Raw genomic sequence first — 21,950 nt, 5'->3', positions numbered from 1 at the left:
CGAGGGGGAGTGTTCATTTGGGCTGTGAACAATTAAGCGCACACGTGTAGAAAGGAAAACTAAAAGGTTCATGCAGCTGTATGTCTGTGGCCTCTGTTTTATAAAACCACCATGAACGACCTGTCAAGTTAAAAATAGTTCAATGTGTCTTCAGACCCCTGTGCTGTATTTCATACAGGTTGTGAAAAGTGGTACAAAAAAGTCATGTGTGAATATAAAATAATCATATTTTAGGTTAATCTTCACACATTTGGCAGTCATTTGCCCAAAGCGTCATGTTCTTGACCAAAAATGTAAAACTTTTATGAGTTTGGCACTTTGTTATTTAGGGGTGTCACAATTCTCCAAATCTGAGATTCGATTACATTTTTTATTCTAATGACACGATTCGATTCTCGGTCTTTTTTCTTTAAAGCACAAAAAATGCTATGCCATTTTTAGACTAGAATTTTATGAAATATAATTTCTGACCTTGAACTCGAAGATGCCCTGCCATGTAAGTTGTGCTGCCAGTGGAAAAAAAAGGGTACACGCACATACCTAATAAAACGAAACTTCCTGTCACCTCACAACCTTTGCACTACTAATGCAATGCTCTGCCCATTGAGTTAAAGGAACACCTCACCCTTACTGACAACCGAGTACCGATTTATGCAGTTAAGTGTGGCACAGCATGATAGCAGTGCAGAAAAGATCCATCTCTGTGTTTCCCCTTGATGTTTTAACAGGGGCAACAAGCCCTTTAGGAGACACTCGAAACACATTTTGGAAAATACGGCAGAAGAATGGGTGGAATTTCGTCTGTGTTTGCACTACAGTTGATTAATCTAGTTTCCTGGCAAGCTTTTAGAGAGCGGCCTGTCATAATGTGATCTGTTTAAACTGAAGCGCAGATTAAAATAACTGAGCAGGGTGATAAAAGAGGAACATGTAAGGACAGGTGGTACAGTACCTGAACATGATGAAGCCAATGGACTCGACAGCGGCTCTACGAACGTCATCATTCACGTCACTCACCTGAGGTTCAGAAAACAGAGATATGATGAGAACAATTCAAGCTTTGTTGAAAGTTATTGCATTAATTCTCAAGATATATTAGAGTGAAAACAACTATTGTTAATGTGTTTCTCAGTTGCTGTCACAATGTAGTACCTTCTCACGTCCCTATCATCTCTTCACATATCAGATTAAATAACAGCCTACACTAATCTAATTTCTTTAAAAAACTGACTTTGTTTTCTTATCACAATGTAATAAGCATATGGGCAGTTTTGAATCTTTGAAGTTTTAATTTGGTTTGGTCTGTTGTTAAATAAGAGTTATTCCATATCTCTGCAATATCTTATCTAACCTATTTGTTTCTTTAATTTCCATTTAACTATTAGTTCACTTGAAGCTCTTACTAACATCATCCTTTTGTAAGTGAACATTTTTGGTGAGACAACAAACAAGTATAAGCAACCGATGTTACAATATCTGATATATATATTTATATTATATTTATAATTATTTTAAAAAGTAATTTACATTTTTTAAACATTTAAGTTTTCATTTTCATGCAAGCAAACCACTGATCCTTGCCACTGATTTAATCCTGTAACCTTTTACCAATAGGTAAAGTGCCAAAATGTGACCAGAGCATAGGGCTGTGCAAAAAATTGACTGCAATTATCATGCGCGTGTCATCAGTAAAGCCGGTTCCGTGATTAGAAGTAAATCGCCATCAGCTGCTTTCAGATGGAGCGCATTTATTACACAGACCCGTAGTTCACCGAGAAGCTAGGCAAAATCGCATAGATATCACCGAACCGGTGTCATGAGCAATCCGGTCCCCCTGGCAATTCGGTGTCCCCTAGGACCCCCGCGCGATTCCATTGGCTGAAAAACTCCTCATGGGTAGTTTTCTTAGCGACTTATTACAATTCCTACAAAATCGCGTTATGATTTATGTAGTTAGAACGTTGTTAAAATTACAATTGATGTCTTTTAAATCAGTGGTTCTTAACGTTATTCCTGGAGGCCCACTGCCCTGCATGTTTTGTATGTCTCTTTTATCTGGCAGACTCAGTTCAGTTCATTGAGATCTCTTCTAATGAGCTGATGATTTGAATCAGGTGTGTTAAAGAGGCCCTTCCACATAAAACCGTTTTTACTTGTATTTTTTTATATGTGTTAGGTTCATATGTGTTTGTGTTGTGTCGTGAATGTGAAAATTAACTTCCACCTCCTCTGTCAGCTCTAGCCACTGAAAAGAAATAAGCGGAGAAATCAGGTCAGTTTAAAAAGCTTATCAGTGTGACGTGGAACTGATCGAGGTCATTAATATTCATGAGCTCTTCAACTTGAGACCGCGCCCACATATTACGTGTAGTTGAGTTAGTTTTCATAACAAGTTACTGCAAGGATGGCTAAACGTCAACCGTACCGTATTCCGTATTCGGGCCATTGTTTATGTTGAGAGACTTCATTCATATTAAACGAGGGAATCATAACAGTTGCTACATGTTTGGATGTTCAGAAGAACGCTGGATTTGAAGAGAGACTGCAATTAAAAAGCAATGCTCCTCTATCAATATTGGATCCGGACGTAATGGTGGCGCAGCTTATGTGAGTAAAACGCTTTAGTACTATGTGTCACTGTGGTGGCCGGTGTTTTCTCTTCCGAGGGACGCGAATTCATGCTGCACACTCTTTGAAAGGGTTTATGATAAAAGACACGCGTGTTTGTGGGAGTAAAACACTTTAGTACTATGTGTCACTGTGGCGGCCGGTGTTTTCTCTTCCGAGGGACGCGAATTCATGCTGCACACTCTTTGAAAGGGTTTATGATAAAAGACACGCGTGTTTGTGGGAGTAAAACACTTTAGTACTATGTGTCACTGTGGTGGCCGGTGTTTTCTCTTCCGAGGGACGCGAATTCATGCTGCACACTCTTTGAAAGGGTTTATGATAAAAGACACTCGTGTTTGTGTGAGTTATTAAATGTGATAAAAAAACACATGTGTGTGTTTGTGCATTCGTTACACACGCGTCGAAGGGTTTATGTAAAAGGGTTTGTGTGTGCGCGTGCGCGTGTGTGCTGCTACACGCATAACGAAAGGGTTTACGATAAAAGACACGTGTACGTTTGTGTTTGTGTGTGTGTGTTTTTGTGCGTGGGTTTACGATAAAAGACAGGCGTGTGTGTGTCAAAAGGGTTTATGATAAAATATGCGTGTGTAAGAAAGACACTGTGTCTTAAGACACTCACTTAACATTAAACTGATTACACATGAGATTAAATTGAAAGTTAGTTTGAACGAAAAACTGTTATCCAATCATAGCAGTGGGCGTTTACTTCCAAGTCGTCAATGCAGCCCGCCCATTAAAACGGATCACTTCTCTAACCAGCCTCAAAATCAGGGTACAAAATAGCCTATTACTTATTGCTTTTGATGTTTTTGGATGTAAAAACCATGCAAACGTCATGAGTAGACCTCAGACACAGTCTAAAACAATAAAAACGCCAGAGGAAGGGCACCTTTAAATAAGGGAGACATACAAAATGTGCAGGGCAGTGGGCCTCGAGGAATAACGTTAAGAACCACTGTTTTAAATGATATGTTTCATATAGTAGTATATAAATAAGGCTATAGGTGGGAGATCTACACATTGCTTGTGTCATTTTATTATTTAGTTTATTATACTATACCCTTTCCACTTTTGTACTGTGTAAAGTTAATAAATTACTTATACAAAACACGATTACTACATAGCTGAATCACACATTAAAATGATAATTTATTAGCCATGATTACTACACTTTTACTATAAAAAAAAAATGCATTTTATAAGGTATGTTAATAATTTCCAAAAAAAAAAAGTATTGTTTTTGTAAAGCAGATGATGACACAAAAGTACTGATGTGTCTGCAACATGAATATTAGTTTATTATATTATTTTTTTGTTAACTTTTATTTTAAAAAATTTGTATGCTTCTATTTTGTACAACATAATTAGCTTTGCTAGTCGGCTAACGCAGACAAGATATCGCAATGACACATTTTTGAACAGGCATTAGTGCTAGGTACCAATCGGGATCCTAGGGGAGACCGAATTGCCAGGGGGGACCGAATTGCTGATGACACCGGCTTTACTGATGACACGCGCAAGATAATCGCAGTCGACTTTTTGCACAGCCCTACCAGAGCATATTTATAAAATACTGAAATCAAGCTTTGCTTTCATAGAAATAATCATATAGTATGTGACACATAAATTTAATTTTTAAAAGTGAGTTTAGACCCTGCAAAATAGAGACGACTCTGCAAGAGAAAAACTTCAGGCTGTAATGCTAAATGTGTGGTAACTGCGTTGAAATGTCGCCCCCTGCAGGAAATCAGAATAGACTGCGTTTCATCTGTCTTAAACTTTTATCACATTTATCGTAGAAATAAGCTTTGGTTTTGGATAAAATCCAAAAATTCTGCTTAACGAAATGTATACTAACAAGTGATTCAGGGTTTATCCTGCAATTAAAATCATCAAAATAATTGTAACTATTCACTAGCCATTTTTATTCTCACAGGTTTTAAACATTTTTAATAAGGTGTGCTAAATAAGCTTCCCATTTGAGTTAGTTTCTAAAAGTTTAAAGAGCCATGTTATACACCATAGTTTGTGTTTGTGCATTTATCATCTCGATCCAGAGATGTGAAGAGATTGGCATCATAATTCAGTTTAATGTGTTTCCCTAGCTTTCCAAATGTATTGCATGCCATTATCTTGAAGGGCAACATGCCCATCTTTAATTGTTCTACATACACAGTTAGGCATCGTACTGTCTACCTTTATGTTAACCTCTCATTGGTGTTTAAAAGAATAGTACTTTTTAACTGCTGAACAATTCATAAAAAAAAAAACTCAAGTTCAAAGCTAAAAGCAATCGGTCCAAACAATTATTGCTGGAAATATTTGAATTTTTTAAGACTCACAGCAACGTGGAGCAGACGTCTGATGGCTTTGTTGTTCCCAGAACCACAGTACGCCATTGCCACTGTGTACATTCCCGACCGACGCAAGATCGGGTCCTGCAGAAAGAGTGATATAAAACAGACCCTTAGTGTTGGCGTATATCTGCAAGGACCACCATAACTATAGAAATCAGTGAGTTTATATATAAAATTTATATAATGGATATATACAGCTGTGGGACAAAACATGCCTATTGAGATTAAGCTTGTAGCTAAATTATTAACTACAACCACCTATTTATACTAAAAAAGCACAAATACTCACTTTATCTCTGCAGAGACTCTCAATGAGAGCATCTGCCTCCTCCATCCTGCCATACATCACCATAGCAATGCCGACAGCCAGGCCACGCAAGATCTTCTCATGCTGAGTCTCCTGAGCATAGCCCACCATGTCTTCGATAGCCTGGGCTGATTTTGAGCCCAACATGACAAGTCCCAAAGCAAGACCAGATGCTTCTCCTGTGACAACACATGACAACATTATTGTTAGTTAAAATCATTTTCATAATTTAAAATAAAAATGTGAACTTAGAAAAGCTTTGTATGCTCAACTATGAGTGAGATGACGTGCAATGCAGTAAACCAATAACACACTTTTCCTCAAAATAGCCCGTATTTAAGACATCGTGGCATGGTTTTACAAAGCTTAGATCAAGCCAGAATTAGGCCTTAGAATTTTTTTATAACAGCTAAGGGTTTTAGCAACGCCCCTTAGCTGTTTTAAAAATGCACTGTTAACCCACTGCTTCTTGGGGCTTATTGCTTTATTTTAAACCATATTTAAGCCTAATCCTTTTTAGTGTAACCCACACACATATGAGACCTGTAAGCCATGTATGCAAAATCAGGCCCTTGTTCATATGACAAAAGATACATGACAAGTTACATGGTAAAGTTAAATGGTTTAAAGGTTAATGCTTTGTAATGGGATTATTGGGTCTACAATTTTACAATTTACAGTTTTAAAAAGCATCACATGCCTGTTACTGCATCATCTTGATATAGGTTTGATTTTAGCAGATCGTAGACATCTTGGCGGGCAGTGCCTAAAGCAGCTAGCCCGAGACCGAGAGCTCCACCATGACGGACAATCTAAAAACAGAGAACATAAAACATTAAAACATACCCTTTCGACACACCACTGCAGATCCTTTAGTATCAAATTTATTTAAATGTAATTTGCAAAGGACATACATCATTACTGGCATTCTTCAACTGGCTCAGCAGATAGTCAATAATGTCCCCTCCGTGATTGGCATGAATCAATCCAAGCGCATATAGCCCACCACCTTCCTGATAGGCTGACCCGGGTGAGGTGTCTTTGGGCAGGTATGTCGCCATTAACTGTAGTGCCTCCTTTTCATGACCCTGCATACAGATGCATTTACATTTAATAATGAAGATCCAGATAAGAACATCTAATCCATTATTTTCCAGAGATAAATTATATTTACAGCACTTTACATAAAAAGGCTACAAACTAGTACCTGAAACGTACAAGTAATTTGTTTCAATTTCTTAACAAGATAAACATCAACTAAAGTAATTGTTAAAAGAATGACATTGCTATATAACTTTATTGATAATATTTTAAAAGACCAAACATTAAAAATTGGCAATTGTGCAGCTGTTTCTTAAAAGAAGCAATGGAACATCCTAGTTAACCTTATCTTCAGAAAGAAACCTTGTGCATAGGCACATGATAATATTATTATAACACACAAGCAAGAATATTGTTAACCTTATGAATGACGCCAAGACTAGCTGTTGCTGTGAACTTTGCCCAGTTAGTTGCTCTTGCCAGCCACTCCAAATTCTCTCTGGAAAAAAATATCCTTATAAATGTTCTCAATAACAACAATATTCCGTTTAGTACAGCAAGCGTTTGACATATATCTTACCTGAGAAACTGATCACTTGTCGTTCCCGTGTGCATGAATGAGTTTGCTATGACTGTGGCTGTGTGGCACACTGAATTTCGAACTGCATCCTAAAACGAGAAGAAAATAAAACGCTAAACAAAATTACATGTTTCATTTATAATGCAAAATATCTTATACTCTATTATCAGTTTAATTCATGAGTAACACTTTACAGTAAGGTTGTATCTGATAACAATAAGTTACATAACTGTTAACATTAATTAATGCACCATGAACTAACATAAATATGTGTATTAACAAGAATGAATACATGCTGAAAAACGATATTGTTTTTGTTTGTTCATGTTAGTAAATGTATTTAATAATGTTTAGTAACAAAACCTTATTGTGAAGTGTTACAATTTTATGTTGTAACAAAACATCTTTAGACCCCAGAGGGTTAACATCAGCTGGTCAGATATGATAAATTCGCTGCATTGCTCTGGTTTCCTACCTTTGTGTTTTTAAGAATCATTAGGTCTGTATTGTTATTTCGAATGAGGAACTGAAGATGGAGCTCGATCGCCATTTCACCACTTAGTATTTTGATCATTTTCGAGTTCTGGTCTTTTGGCTCTTCCTTCTAAAAATAAAAACATATACTCAGGATGTGCTTGCATTTTACAGACACTTGTGATTTGATGACAACTAAATGAGATTAAATACCTGATCTGTGGTCTTTCCAGCAGGTGAGCTTCCAGGTTTCTCATCGGTCTCCATAGCATCACTAATAAAAAAATTAAAAAAACACAGACCTTTATCATTATCACATAAACACAAGTAAAAACATTTTGCCTTACAATCAAAATTTCCACTTTGTATGTGGAGGCAAAAATGTGCAGTTTTGGGGTGTGTCCTTTTAAATGCAAATGAGTTGATCTCTGCACTAAAAGACAGTGCTGTGATTGGGTGTTATTATGCCCTTTTGACATCACAAGGGGAGACAAATTTCAATGACATATTTTTTCACATGCTTGCAGAGAATGGTTTACCAAAACTTACTAAAACGTTACTGGGTTGATCTTTCTTCACATTTTTTTTTTAGGTTGATACAAACACTGGGGTCCCAGTTATAGCACTTAAACATGGAAAAAGTAAGATTTTCATGACACGTCCCATTTAAGGGGGTGAATCTCACAAAATCTTACCCAGAATGAACAATAAGTGGTTTTAAAATGTACCATACACAAATAATACTGGCATGCCCTCTGCCTCTTACCCGTCTTTCTCTTGGGTTGGGACAGTGCCCGTGTTGGTAGACCCGGGTACTGCGGGGATGGGTGTGCCGACTGTACGCAGGTTTTGAATGACTGAGGACAGGAACTGCTGGCTGGCGCTCTCATACAGGTCGAAGCAGATCTGATAGGCCATCAGGAGGTTATCCTCCTTCACCAACTTTTCCAGAATATCACTTACAGCTTGAGGGTCATCCAGGAAAATCAGACACTGTGGAGAAAAAAAGTGACATTGTTACACAGAAATGTCCAAAATCAAAGCCATTCAAAGCTGACACCAATTCAGGAAAGGTTACCTGGCAAACATTAATGAAGTCGGGCATTTCCAAGTTCATGTACAGCTTCACAAGAACTCTGAGAACTTCGTTACGGAATTTCTTGTTCTGCATGAGGGACATGCAGATCTTCAGACTGTAGGCTAGCAAACCAGAAATGTCATTCTGTGGAAAAACACAAAGAAGTAGAAGGTCTTAAAATGAAGAAATTGAGCTTTGAGCTCAAGTGCTAAGCTTAAATTAGCACTTGAGTTTAGTGGTAAATAAAGACACAGCAGGCAAAAAGCAACATACTGATTCCAGGATTGTTTTCTCAAAGATGTCCAAGCGTCTGGTCTCTAATGCGATGCCAATGGCTTGTTTGTACTTGTGATCTCCCAAGCACCTCTGAAACATCTTGTTGACGATTCCCTCCAGACGTGGATCAATGCTTTTCTTTTCCTCATCCTCCGGCAGCTCTGCGTTCTCCACGCGCAGCTTGGTGTAATGATCAATACATTTGGCTGATGGACAAAGAACAATTAGTAAATTATGTTGCCAGGTAGAGACCATTAAAACATATGTGACCATGTGTGTTAAATCCAGGTCTCACGATCTAATAATGAGGTTAAGAGCATCAAGGTTTGAGTTCAATGACTGATTTCAATCTTTTACATGACCTTACTCAGTCAGTATTAAAGGTATTACGGTTATATTTTCACAGAATGTTCTTTATATTATATAGGATGATTTTATGTAGTAAATCAGTAAAATGACTTTAGTTGGGTTTATTCGGACAAAGCTTGTCACTTACCGATGATCGTTTCGACATATTCTGAATCATCGTTGACATTGAAGAGATCTCCGGCACCCAGAGCGTAGTTCAAAGATTCCTCGAAAGCACCAAGGTGGTAAAACACTTTGGAAGCCACCAGCGCGGCAAACTCTCTGCTACAAAACGTCTCATCCTCATACAGGACCTCACTAACCAAGAAAATACATAATATTAGAATGAAACTGTTTAAAGATTAATGCCTTGTGGCAGTGCTGTGTAGTGTAATGATCATCCAATATAGTTTGTCCAATGGCCGATGCCGATACGGAGAAAGCAATGTGGCTGACCGGCTGATATGAGGTCAATACAAGACAAATCTAATAACATTAAATTAGAGAAATAAAATAACAAAAAAATTGTTATGCGTAATACTTATAAATATAAAATGTTTAAGTACTTGAAAAATATTTAAAATACATGTACTGCAGATCTGACACTTTATGAAACAAGTTTAAAGACTTTGCTGCACATCGGAGTGTTGTTTTTTGTAACACAACCTTATGTCATGTTAAAAATTGAAAAGTGGTTGGTCTTTACATTAGGAACAACAAAATTAGAAAACAGAAAGATTTACTGGCCGATTGAAAAAAATGTATCAGCCAATACTAATAATTACAAAGTTCCAAATATTGGCCAATATATCAGCCACTGCAATATATCACAATATATCAATATATTACTTACATTTTGTCTACTGACTCTGAAATCTCAGCCCAGAAGTCATTAACAATGGAGTTTAGCTTGTGAAGTGCAAACTCCTTCAAAAGAATAAGAGATTGTTATTAATTATGTTTCAACACAATAAAGAATTATATTTAATAAATATTAAATATTTATTTTTTTAACATGGGTTGTACCTTGAGCTGCGGCTCATCTTCATCCAGCAAGGAAATTATACCAGCTACAAAAACAGCAAACACACTGTCAGTGCATACTCTCCCAGCAATAACATTTTTATATGGGATTAGCAATACATCTACAGTTAATCTTTTTACTCTGTTTGTCCATCAGTCTAGTTTGATCCATTATGTATATCCATCTCTACAGTACACTTGATGCCATGTTAAGGCTGACATTTACATGACAAGACATTTTTGCTAAACAACAAACACTCTTGACAAACACTATATTTGAAGGTTTTTATACTTTTTGTATAAAAAGTACTTTTGTATATACATTAAAGTGTTGAAATTCGTATGAGATTAAAACTTAAAAAACGCATTATTTAGCAAATAAACAAGTCAACAATCCTTCAACGCTGTCAATGAAAACGAAACTAAATAAATAAACATATACCCAATACCTTGTATTTAATTAGAAAAGTAAAATAAAGCACAATAAAAATGTAACTTTCTGAACATTACACACATAACAATGTTTCAAAAAAAAACGCAAATAAAGGAAAGTTAGCGGTTAGCTGTGTGACTCAGCTAAATCAAACTCTCCCTCATTCATTCCCATTCACTCACCGGCTGAAGTGATCATCATAAAGTCTGTTTGTCCTCCAGATTTATAACGCAAATATCCAAACTATAATAATGTGTATCCAAATATAAATCAAAACTGACTGAAGAGCTCGAACGATGAAGCGCTATATGCACTAGGAGCTCGCACTCGTCTGACAATGAGCGCCGCAACAAGACGACCTAAAGCATGCCTGAATAAATCAACATGTAACTTAATCTAAAATCAAACACTGTATAATATGTGAATTTATGATTAAACAAATGTGAATAAATTATAGATTTTTTATGTACAATATCTCCTAATTCTAATTTAATATATTATATCTGAAGCCTGTAGAAATTATTTTCAGGCAGGCGATAAGACTCAAATAGATCTTCTTTGGTGGTCAAATAGAGAACATGAAGCATATGAGCACGCGCATGCCACTCAGTGTACAAAGATGGAAAAACATTTAAATAACAACCCCAATATTAAGATATATTATATTATTAATCTGTAAATTGTATTTAATAATAATAATAATAATATAATGATTACTATAATTATAATTAATAATTATTACTACTATTAAAACATTACATGTCACTCAGTTTGCTCACTACTTTAGTAAGATGTTACTATTGCTTGTACCTGGCTATTACGAGACTTTTATGCTTTCTGTGTGCACTACCAAATGCTATATGTAGATAAAGAGCTCATTACATTTTAAACTAGAACAACAAATAGTTGACAGCAGTATTTGATTTATTCATTTTAGTAAGACATAAGCAGTATTTGGGATTTTCTCTTTATTGCTTGGGTAAATTGAGATATGAAAAGTGTAACAAGAAAGAATATTAACAACAAATTAAACAAAATAAAAAGGAATGTCAAGATACTGTTGCACAAGACATTAGTAACATCTTTATAGAGCCTATATATTTATTTTTTAAATATGTATATATTTAAAGAAATGAAACATGTTGATTCACATGGTCAGCTGTAGCAAAGTGTTAACTGAATAAAAAAGTAGTTTATACATTGCAGTCACAGTGTATTTGTCACATCAGATTTCTATTTTGTAATAAACATTACTTTATACTATAGTAATTATAACCAGATATCCTTCTAAAAACATGAGTAATACTGTAGCAGCCTTTCATTGTCCTCAGTTCTGGTTTGCCTTAATCCTGAGAGGTAAGTTATAGTGCAAGAGTATATCACCTGTGTAGAACACAGTCACGCAGTTTTGGGCTTTCTTTTAAACCATTTTGATCTATTCGGAAAGGTAGCTAGCTGTCATTGGGACGTTGCCTTTATCTGCAAAGGTATTCCTTCTTCAGTGGTCTGTGTGTTGTCTGCAAAGGTTAAGGTTACATAATTAATAATTGTGAAGAAACTGGTTTGAAACAAAATGTCATATTATAAATGTGATAAGAATCATTATCATAATTATCATACCTTGCTGCCATTTACGAGAAATTATGTCAGCCTGTCCTCTCTTGCCTTTTCTGAATATTCCTGGTAAACACGTCAGTGGCCAGATCATTCCGCCTTTATCGTCAGAGCTACTGCCTGCAACATAAAGAATAGAATTCATTCTTCTTGGGTATCCATGCATGACAATTCCCCAAATCATGTGATTAGGATTAACAGACCTACATAGGCAATGTGAGTGAAAGTACTGTATACAGACATGCAAAAGAGTGATAAAGGATATTCCTAGCACAAATCAATTTTCTGTTTCAGTAAAGAACATTTTCCAAAGGAACCAAAAACAAACCACTAAAAACTAACATTATGGGAACGTTTCCGAAACCAGAAATTGTATGCTGGGATTAAGTTTCAATGTCTTTTATTTTTAAGTGTGACGTTATAATGTACACAAGTAGCTTCAGGTTTTCAGAATTTGATGGCCACAATGCAGCAAAACATTAATAAGCTGACTGAGTTCGAACCTAAAAACACTGCACTTTAAACTGAGCTACGCTATGCCAAAAATGTTGTCAGGGTAGGTATGTCATCAGATATTTGAGGATGCATTTTACAACCACAGACTTCTCTGACCTCCGTACAATGAAGACTTGATAACTTTACAGGCGTTAATTTTGATCGCGTAGAGAACATCCGGGTTCTTCGTGACGTAATGGCCGGTCCATATGGCTTGTTGTGGGAAATCGATAAACACTGATCGGAGGGATCGATCTAGTAAATCCACTGACTCGCGGTTCTGTGATCGACTACAGTCAGTGTGAATGAGTCCCAGCAGAGCCGGGCTAAGCGCGTTTCTCTTTACGCGAGCTCGCACGTCCTTCAGGATCTCGCGCAAGCAGACTTTATTATCATTTTTGCACACATATTCATGTCGGAAGATGAATATTATCACGGAGCATTTAATAGATCTCTTCTCTCCGCTGATATTTTTGCTTGAAATCACTGTTTTATTCTTGTGCTCTTCAGGTTTTACGCTTTTAGTGCAATGAGCATGTATCAATGAACTCTGGTCTGATCGATCGGACTGTGTTTGAACAGCACCGATCGGGTCAGTTTTATCCCGGTTTTGGATTTTAATTTCGCCGTTGCTGCTGCCAATACAGTCGGTGGTTTCCTCATGCATGTTATCATTAAACATGTCAGCGATAAAGTCCTTTAAAATGCCGCTGTCTCCATCAGGTCCGCTCACAGCGCTGATTAAATGGATGTTACTTTTTCCACCGATCTGTTGCAGAATTTGCTGGAAATCGTCGCGCTCGCTCTCTGAAGCCATTAGCAACGCAGCGTCTTTATGATATATATCTTTATGACTAGATAATTATTTAATTTAATTATCACAAAACTTATTTGAGACCATTTAATGCCAAGAAGTTCTCGCTACGAAGGTGGGTGCAGAGAGCCTTCTCTGATTTGCCACGCACATGTGTGGGCGGGGTTTATTTACACAATCATGACCGGTCGGCGTGAAGGTTGAAGTGGGGAGTTTTCTTTGATTGGCCAAGCGCTTCTGTGGGCAGATGCATACACACGTTTGATAGTTCACCGCATAGATATAACATAGACCACGCATTTACTGCTGGTTCACCGTCAACAAAGCCGCCATGTTAGCCCTGGCAAACAAGTTGTCCAATGTCCAAGAAACGTTTGTATTCATCCAATTTCAATGATTTACGTGGAGTACAAATACATTATGTCTCAAGTTACTTATAATCTCAGTTGGTTTAACTTTTAAAAAAACTCACGCTTCTCAAGCGTTGATCTATTTTTATGCTTGACAATTACGCAGACATTCCTAGTGTAATATAAATTAATGTACATGACCATACACAGCTCATTCAATTTTAAATACTGGAAAAAAATCGAAATAAATAAAACTTCTATATTTTATATTGTAACAGTAGAGTTTGACCATAACATAGCCTACTTCTCTTTAACCGGATCCATCAGGGTTTATCTTTAATCTGTGTAATTGTCTGTTTTAAAAGATATTTGTATGCTGTATGGCTGTCTAAGGTTTATTCTTTTATTATTATAACTACTCACACATTTCTATTCAGTGTTTTAACCCCTCCTTTCTTTGAGCAAATGTCTCAATTCACTTTCTTTTTATCAAATGCCTTCTTACAAAAGTCGAAATTATTCCTTAAAAAAAACATATCTTATATTACCTTTGGCGTTTTGCTTGATTATACAAATAAGATACTTCCCTGTACAATCTCTACATGTTTTACTCTTGAGTAACATTTTTAATTTGTGGTTATTCACATATTACTTAAAGCTGCCGTCGGCAACTCTGGAGGATTGAGCAGTTTCCAAGTGTTTACAATTTCATGTCCCTCCCCCACTACCACCGAGTAACCTCCTCCGAGCTCGTCCTCGTCAGTGCGTGTGCATCAGTATTATTTTGAACGCATACTTAGCAAGAATACTTAGATTACTTACATAAAACTCCGAAATACAATCAATGGTTGATAAACGCTGCGTTCAATCCAACACGCTTGTGAACTTCAGGCGGATGCATGTGATACTGTAAGGCCGCGAGGGGGAGGAGGAATCTGTGGCGCGTGCAGGTACTGTGATTGACAGGCAGATTTTACACAGCCCTGCGCTGATTGGACCAAATGAACCAGCCTGCGCTGATTGGACCAAGTGAACCGGGAGCGGTGGATTTTTGCAAAACAAATAACAGGCTCTAGGTGGAGCTAGAAGCGCGTTTTTTTTCTTAAACAGTCTAATTTATGTTGTTCTATGGGAGCATATAGTGTTGGTTTCAGTGAATATGATCAAAAAAGTTGCAGACCGCTTTATCGCAGTAAACATGATTTGTAAGATGTAAACAACATAAAAAGTTAATTAAACTGTTTTGAATGTCCGTGTATGAGCACGAGTGGAACTGAAGAGGCTTACAGCATCTGTTTTTACAGGAATAAACTGTTTAACATAAGCATAATTATTTAAATACCAATGTAGTGGGGTCTACTTTTTTATCCATTTTATTTTGATGAACATGACACAATATAACATCGCGACTACATGAAAAGAGCTTTTACTGTTATAAAAATACAGATTTGTGAGCATTTGTGGAACTGAGGGCGTGAAAATAAACACGAAACACATTGTTGTCATGTGGTGAATCCGACCAATCGTGAAACAGCTGTGTCGTCATTACAGCCCGTTCAGCTCCTCTTCGGGAAATGCGCTGGCTGACTCAGGTGGCTGATCTCAAATCGATCTCGCGGTTCTTTAAAACCATGTGACATAGTCATGTGCCTGCAGCGCCAGCTCAAGTCAGACAAAATTACTAACCGAAATGCAATGCTTCAAGTTAGTCGCCGATTGGTCTGTCCAGCGCCGCATAAAGTCGAACACCCCTAATGTTGATATTTGAAATCACCTAAACTAACATGCCCCTGCCCCAATAGAATCTGGACCTTCTTTTGATGGACCCGCCCCACACATACGCAACCCCGGCAAAGTCGGTTAGTAGACACGCCCATTACTGCTGATTGGCTACAAGTGTGTTTTGGTAGTCGGCCCGACTCCCTTTTCCAAAGCTTTTTTTAAACATTGTGCACTCTGCCTTTAAAGGGACACTTCATTGATTTGCATTAAGCTTTGTATCGTTAGAACCCCAGTCATGTTATTAAATGGTTGTGCATCATTCCCTCAGTTTCCCGTGAGACAGGAGAAATACATATTTCAGTGTTGCACTTCCTTCTTTCAATGATGTAAAAATTTTCATTTTGCGTCATTAAAAGAAGGAACTGCTGTATCTTTGTAGAGGGTGTAAGACTCATTCCTCATTTTTCCAAGGTGGGGGCTATGGATGGGACCCACTATTACAGATCAGTGGGTGGGACTTACGAAAATATACGAACACAGACGAAAAAAAAGATCAGCCGCTTTATGCTAAGCTAAGCTAACAGACGTTGTGGAGCGAGCCAGACTTTATGTTACAATAATAGCGGAAGGTAATTGATATGATATGGAAGAGGGTGATTTCATAAGCGTGATGCTCCAATCTGCTGTTCATGGCACCTTTCAGACAGACAGCGACCAGCAGTAGCAGAGCGACGTGATCTCATTCATTTCAATGGAAACCGGGCGACTTCCGGCGACACAAGCGAAAGTGACCGTTGGCGACCGTATGGGCATGTCCAGCGACGCAAGAAAGTTAAGAAAAGTTTAACTTTATGCAAATGTCGAGCGAATTTCAGGAGCGACTACCAATGAGAACAATGTAGTGGAGTTCACGTCATTCTTCTCTCGTCAGTTACTGGCGTGGATGGTACTCATTTGTTTATGACAAGCAGATTTAGAAATGCCTCATTGAAAGAGACAGGCGACACACAGCGATAACATCGCTGGCTGTCTGAACGAGGGGTCAGCCACAATTCAGCAAAGAGCTGAGGAAGATGGAGGAACAGAAGGCAGAGGAGTAAAAATTTAAGTTACCAGGTGAACAAATGTATGCAAAAATTAAATGGAAAAAAAACCATAAGTAATACCAACTACTATAACAATTGCGTCAAAATTTAATTAAGTAAATCAAGCATAATCTTATATTAAAGTAACTATAAAGCCACTTGATATGCAAGTTTCCCATGATGCCTTTCCAGCCAAAAATTCTGACATCTGTCGTAGCCATTTTGTGAAGCACATGCACTGTAAAAAAAAATCCAACTTCAAAATGTTCTTTTAACAAAGATAACGAGTAACAAAGTTTCATTATTTTGTGTTCACTGAATGAAATAAGCATAATCATCCAGCTAACAAATATTATTTTGTTTACTGGATGTAGATATATAAATTTTTGTCCAATTTGTTTACCCAACTTGCCAAATTGAGTAATCTGAACAAGCAATAAAAACAATGGTCGGAATGGTACCCAGAATGCATTGCGACATGTTCACTTCTTTGGTTAATATTTACTAAAAAAGATGACTGTTTTAATGTTTGCTGTCTTTATTTATGTTGATATGTTGTTAATTATATGTTATATTTAGAGTTATTTTGAAAGAGTGATGCTTGTTTATTGTTACCATGATTGAGAACTGTGTGCTCAGTGTAGAGGACGGCACAGTGGGTTAGCGCGCATCATTGTTGCCTCACAGCAAAAACGTCTCTGCTTCTAGCAAGAGCTAAGTCACATAAAGAATTTGTTCAGGAGACCTTTCTGTGTACACTCCCATAGTCCAAAACATGCAGGTTAGCTGAATTGAATTTAATACATTTCCCTTTACCCAACTTCACTCTAAAAAAATGATGTGTTGGAATAATTTTACTTAAAATGAACAAGAAAATATGTTATATGAGTTATATGAACTTAAATATTTGAGTTCACGCAACATTCTTTACTTAAAAATGTAAGTACATAAAACACAGGTTTTCTTGTTAATTTTGAGTACAATTATCCAAGTTGGGATTACTTTAAAAGTGGATGCAAAAATGGTGCATATATATTTTAAGTAAATCTAACACATAATTTTTTAGAGTGAGAAGAAGAAATACAGCAGACACCAAAAGGCTAAGGTGCTTTATATAGCATGTTTGGAGCAGTCCGTTTAAGACAGGGAGTCTGTAGAACAGATTCCATGCCTGCCATTCTGAGGCTTTCCGAAACTTCAGATCTGTAAGGGGCCTGGGTAGTCGTGTAATGAGATGTGGTGATTTTATGTTCCTTAATCTGTTTTCTATTACTCTCATAATGTTGGGGCTTTCAATGTAGTATGGTTCGTCATTATTATTCAAAAGAACTCTGTGAGTTATCTAATGACACCAAGTAAGACCGCATACATATAGTCTGGAACAAAGCCCCAAACTATATCAAAGTATGGCATGTATATAAGAGGAGTGAGGGACCCTTTACTCCTCTTACAATACTGTTGTTAGCTAATGCAAACTCCACATCAGACAATGTTCCTTCAGCATCTCTGTCTGCATATTCAGTTGTTGTTACTGTATACTTCACCTGGCGGTCTACTAGGGTACCAGGATGCAGACAGAATCCACAACCAAAGTATCCATTCAATTGTGTGGTGTTCTGTATGGCTGGTCTGGCTTTTGAAACTACACAACATCATAGCCCCACAATTTTACTTGTTATGCGTTCTCCGTTTTTTCTCCATGTTACACTTTTGTACACAAGATCTTTGGCCTGATCAACAAATGTTTTTAGAAAAATGTGCATAACTGTTTCCGTGCACCAAACCAAAGCCCTGCAAACATCACACTCTGGAATTGAATTTTGGGAGGCAGCTCATTCAAGTGGAGCTGTATAGGCCATATTGAAAATTTGGAGGATTTGTACAGGGGTGAGCCATCGGAATTGAAATTAAATGAAAAATTGTTTGGATCTGACATAAGTTCACCTGCCATAAGAGATAATGTGTTAATTTTTTGACCTTTCATATCTGTAGGCAATGTTGTGTGAAATTTCAGGACTGTGTAGTAGTGCCTGGATTTGGTGCAATTGGTATATTGATGAAAAACAACCGCTGTTCAGGGTACTAATTTCTAAGGGATCGCTACACTGGAGGCACTGTGTAATATTTTTGTCTTCAATATTTTGTTGAGTACCAATGTATGATTTACATGACCTACAATAAAAGTGAAATTCAAGCATTTCTGAATTGTTTTTGAATGCTTTGTTGAACCGATATTTAGATACAGGTACCACCTCTTTGCCAAAAAGTGTTTGGCAATGTGTTTTTTGGAAGTGTAAGTTTTAACAAATGGTGTAGTTGAGTCCCAGATATTATGTCTAGCCGCATATGTCATTATCATCAACACTGCTTCAGCTTTTGTGGTAGTACCTAAAGATGTAAGTATGTAGTCCATTTCTGGGTCAGGGGCATCAGGGACAGTCTGTTGATATGCCTCAGTGTCAACTTCACTTTCTGTGTCACTTTCAAAAGTGGAAACGCTATCGTAGTTGTAATCGGAGTCATCTGTTTTTATGATCTGATGTTAAAGTAGTCTAAAAAACATTATTAAAACAACATTCAAAACATGTTGTTGTGATAGTCTGATGTTGCATTATTGCAGTGTGGCATGTGGTGATAGACTGTAAACTCACCACATCTGCAATACTCGAACCGTGACTGTTGTAGTGATGCACAGTGTAATCCCATCATAAATGGGTATGGTCTGTAATAGCATGTTAACATGTACTATAGAACCATTTGAAAATGTACAGATAACTGCATAATGATCCTCTTAAAGAAAACAGGATACATCTTAAAAAAAGCTTACATTTGTTTTTGAGTATAGCCACAAAATATAAACAATATAGTTAAACAACCAACTGAGCAAATCATAATATACGTACAGTGTGAAATCTTAAATGTAATTACATACAGTAGAGCATCCACTGCATTTTGTTCTGCATTTTGGAATGGGTACTTCATCTGTGCTTTCTGGCTCGAGATACAATTTATATATTTTTTTGGGCCATGATTGTTAAAAATTACATAGTAAGGTTATATGACTTCCACTCCATTTATTATCATACATTAGATGCATCTGTTTGAGGTTGTTAGCTGCATAAAGAGACCTGTCCACACCATACAATCAGTAAGAATCCAACTGCTGACATGGCCAAGACCAAAGAGCTGTCCAAAGACACTAGAGTGACAAAATTTTACACCTCCACAAGGCTGGAAACGGCTACAGGGAAATTGCCGAGCAGCTTGATGAAAAAAGGTCCACTGTTGGAGCAATCATTAGAAAATGGAAGAAGCTTAACATGACTGTCAATTTCCCTCGGACTGGGGCTCCTCGTGGGGTCCCAATGATCCTAAGAAAGGTAAGAAATCAGCCCAGAACTACACGGGAGGAGCTGGTCAATGACCTGAAAAGAGCTGGGACCACCGTTTCCAAGGGTACTGTTGGTAATACACTAAGACGTCATTGTTTAAAATCATGCATGGCATGGAAGGTTCCACTACTTAAACCAGCACATGTCTAGGCCCGTCTTATGTTTGCCAATGACCATTTGGATGATCCAGAGGAGTCATGGGAGAAAGTCATGTGGTCAGATGAGACCAAAATATAACTTTTTGGTCATAATTCTACTAAACATGTTTGGGGGTGTTTTTTCTGCACATGGGACAGGGTGACTGCACTGTATTAAGGAGAGGATGACCAGGGCAATGTATTGCGAGATTTTGGGGAACAACCTCCTTTCCTCAGTTAGAGCATTGAAGATGGATCGATGCTGGGTCTTCCAACATAACAATGACCCGAAGCACACAGCCAGGATAACCAAGGAGTGGCTCTGTAAGAAGCATATCAAGGTTCTGGCATGGCCTAGCCAGTCTCCAGACCAAAACCCAATAGAGGATCTTTGGAGGGAGCTCAAACTCTGTGTTTCTCAGCGACAGGCCAGAAACCTGACTGATTTAGAGAAGATCTGTTTGGAGTAGTGGGTCAAAATCCCTCCTGCAGTGTGTGCATACCTGGTGAATAACTACATGAAACGTTTGACCTCTGTAATTGCAAACAAAGGCTACTTTACCAAATATTAACACTGACTTTCTCAGGTGTTCAAATACTTAATTGCAGCTGTATCATACAAAAAAATAGTTAAAAAATCATACATTGTGATTTCTGGATTTTTAATTTGAGCTTATATCTCTCACAGTGGACATGCACATACGATGACAATGTCAGAACCCTCCAGGATTTCTAAGTGGGAGAACTTGCAAAATATAATATTTATTAAATAGCAGGGTGTTCAAATACTTATTTTCCTCACTGTATATATATATATATATATATATATATATATATATATATATATATATATATATATATATATATGTATATGTATGTATATGTATATGTATATGTATATGTATATGTATATATATATATATATATATAATAAAAATTATACATAAATATACAAATGTATATACTCATGTAAACATTTCTTAAATATATACATGCATACATGCATGTGTGTGCATTTATCTATATAAAGTTATAACACACATTTTACACACAAAACTTTTTTCTGCTATAGATTAATCGTGATTGATCGTTATGCATCTCTACTGCTAAAACAGTTTGGTGACATGTAGTCTCATTATTAGTCAGTTTCTAAGGTGTTATTAGGCTGCTAGCTAATATTTGGTTGATGGTAATGAAAAGTAATTGTTTTCAAACTAACAGATAATCTAAATAGAAAAACAGCTTGAAAGTTATTAAAATGCACCTGAATATATCAAGATGTGCTGCCAACTTTTATTGCCTTGTATGAACACCTGTATAATTCAATGCTGTGTCCAGTTTAAGTTTTTCTTTACTTAGTTTTTGGTGTTTTCAGATTGTCTTGGGTGGGACTATACACTTAAGAAAGGAAGTCTTGGAGAAAATCAGAAGCAGCACCTGGGACTCTTTATTGATTAAAGAGCTGGCAGTGGCGGTCTGGGGAACTAAAACCTTTGGGGAGCGCAGTCTTACAGGCAAGAAGTGTCCCACCACAAAATCCGGTCGAAAGCCCCTGACTCCCCAAAAAAGTGAAAATAGTAAAAGGTATGCCACTGTAGCTAGGAAATACTGTGCACAATATTGTCAGTCAGCATGAAATATTGTGGACAGTAGTGATGGCATGTGGGTGATTCTCTGAATTGGGTGCCTTTTAAGTCCCCCAAACTTACTTCAAAGATTTTTAATTAAAGGAAATCACAAAATGCATTTTAACGCAATCAATTAATAGAACCAGGTGCCTTTGCATTATAATG

The 21,950-nt window shown here is 37.1% G+C and overlaps 2 protein-coding genes across 2 annotated transcripts in view; both read right to left on the bottom strand.

The window, feature by feature from the left end:
• psmd1 (proteasome 26S subunit, non-ATPase 1) overlaps window positions 1–10,909 on the bottom strand; it is a 38,702-nt gene extending 27,793 nt beyond the window's left edge. The window contains exons 1-16 of the mRNA XM_065259381.1: window positions 10,731–10,909; window positions 10,119–10,162; window positions 9,946–10,019; window positions 9,241–9,410; window positions 8,742–8,950; window positions 8,469–8,612; window positions 8,157–8,383; window positions 7,604–7,664; window positions 7,392–7,520; window positions 6,917–7,005; window positions 6,757–6,835; window positions 6,210–6,383; window positions 5,996–6,107; window positions 5,278–5,474; window positions 4,974–5,069; window positions 953–1,017 (exon numbers count right to left, since the gene is read on the bottom strand). Of these exons, the coding sequence (XP_065115453.1) occupies window positions 953–1,017; window positions 4,974–5,069; window positions 5,278–5,474; window positions 5,996–6,107; window positions 6,210–6,383; window positions 6,757–6,835; window positions 6,917–7,005; window positions 7,392–7,520; window positions 7,604–7,664; window positions 8,157–8,383; window positions 8,469–8,612; window positions 8,742–8,950; window positions 9,241–9,410; window positions 9,946–10,019; window positions 10,119–10,162; window positions 10,731–10,749 (1,889 nt within the window). The 5' untranslated portion in view covers window positions 10,750–10,909. The remainder of the gene's footprint in view (window positions 1–952; window positions 1,018–4,973; window positions 5,070–5,277; window positions 5,475–5,995; window positions 6,108–6,209; window positions 6,384–6,756; window positions 6,836–6,916; window positions 7,006–7,391; window positions 7,521–7,603; window positions 7,665–8,156; window positions 8,384–8,468; window positions 8,613–8,741; window positions 8,951–9,240; window positions 9,411–9,945; window positions 10,020–10,118; window positions 10,163–10,730) is intronic.
• A 504-nt stretch (window positions 10,910–11,413) lies between these two features.
• Window positions 11,414–13,854, bottom strand: LOC135740849 (uncharacterized). The gene is made up of 3 exons (XM_065259380.2): window positions 12,775–13,854; window positions 12,169–12,282; window positions 11,414–12,065 (listed from the first exon to the last, which is right to left on the bottom strand). Exons 1-3 carry the CDS (start codon window positions 13,472–13,474, stop codon window positions 12,007–12,009), a joined length of 873 nt encoding a protein of 290 aa, XP_065115452.1. The 5' UTR covers window positions 13,475–13,854; the 3' UTR covers window positions 11,414–12,006.
• Between the last annotated feature and the right edge of the window lie 8,096 nt (window positions 13,855–21,950).

This window comes from Paramisgurnus dabryanus, chromosome 24, assembly GCF_030506205.2.
Source record: "Paramisgurnus dabryanus chromosome 24, PD_genome_1.1, whole genome shotgun sequence".
Taxonomy (NCBI): Eukaryota; Metazoa; Chordata; class Actinopteri; order Cypriniformes; family Cobitidae; genus Paramisgurnus; species Paramisgurnus dabryanus.
Note: the sequence above shows the minus strand (reverse complement) of the source record. Positions and strands in the feature narration are given on the sequence as shown.

Coding starts and splice junctions, on each gene's coding strand:
- LOC135740849 (XM_065259380.2), bottom strand. CDS start 13,474: ATGGCTTCAGAGAGCGAGCGCGACGATTTCCAGCAAATTCTGCAACAG. Junction 12,283..12,774: donor CAAGTCTTCATTGTACGGAG/GTCAGAGAAGTC, acceptor TTTATGTTGCAG/GCAGTAGCTCTGACGATAAA. Junction 12,066..12,168: donor TTCTCGTAAATGGCAGCAAG/GTATGATAATTA, acceptor TAACCTTTGCAG/ACAACACACAGACCACTGAA.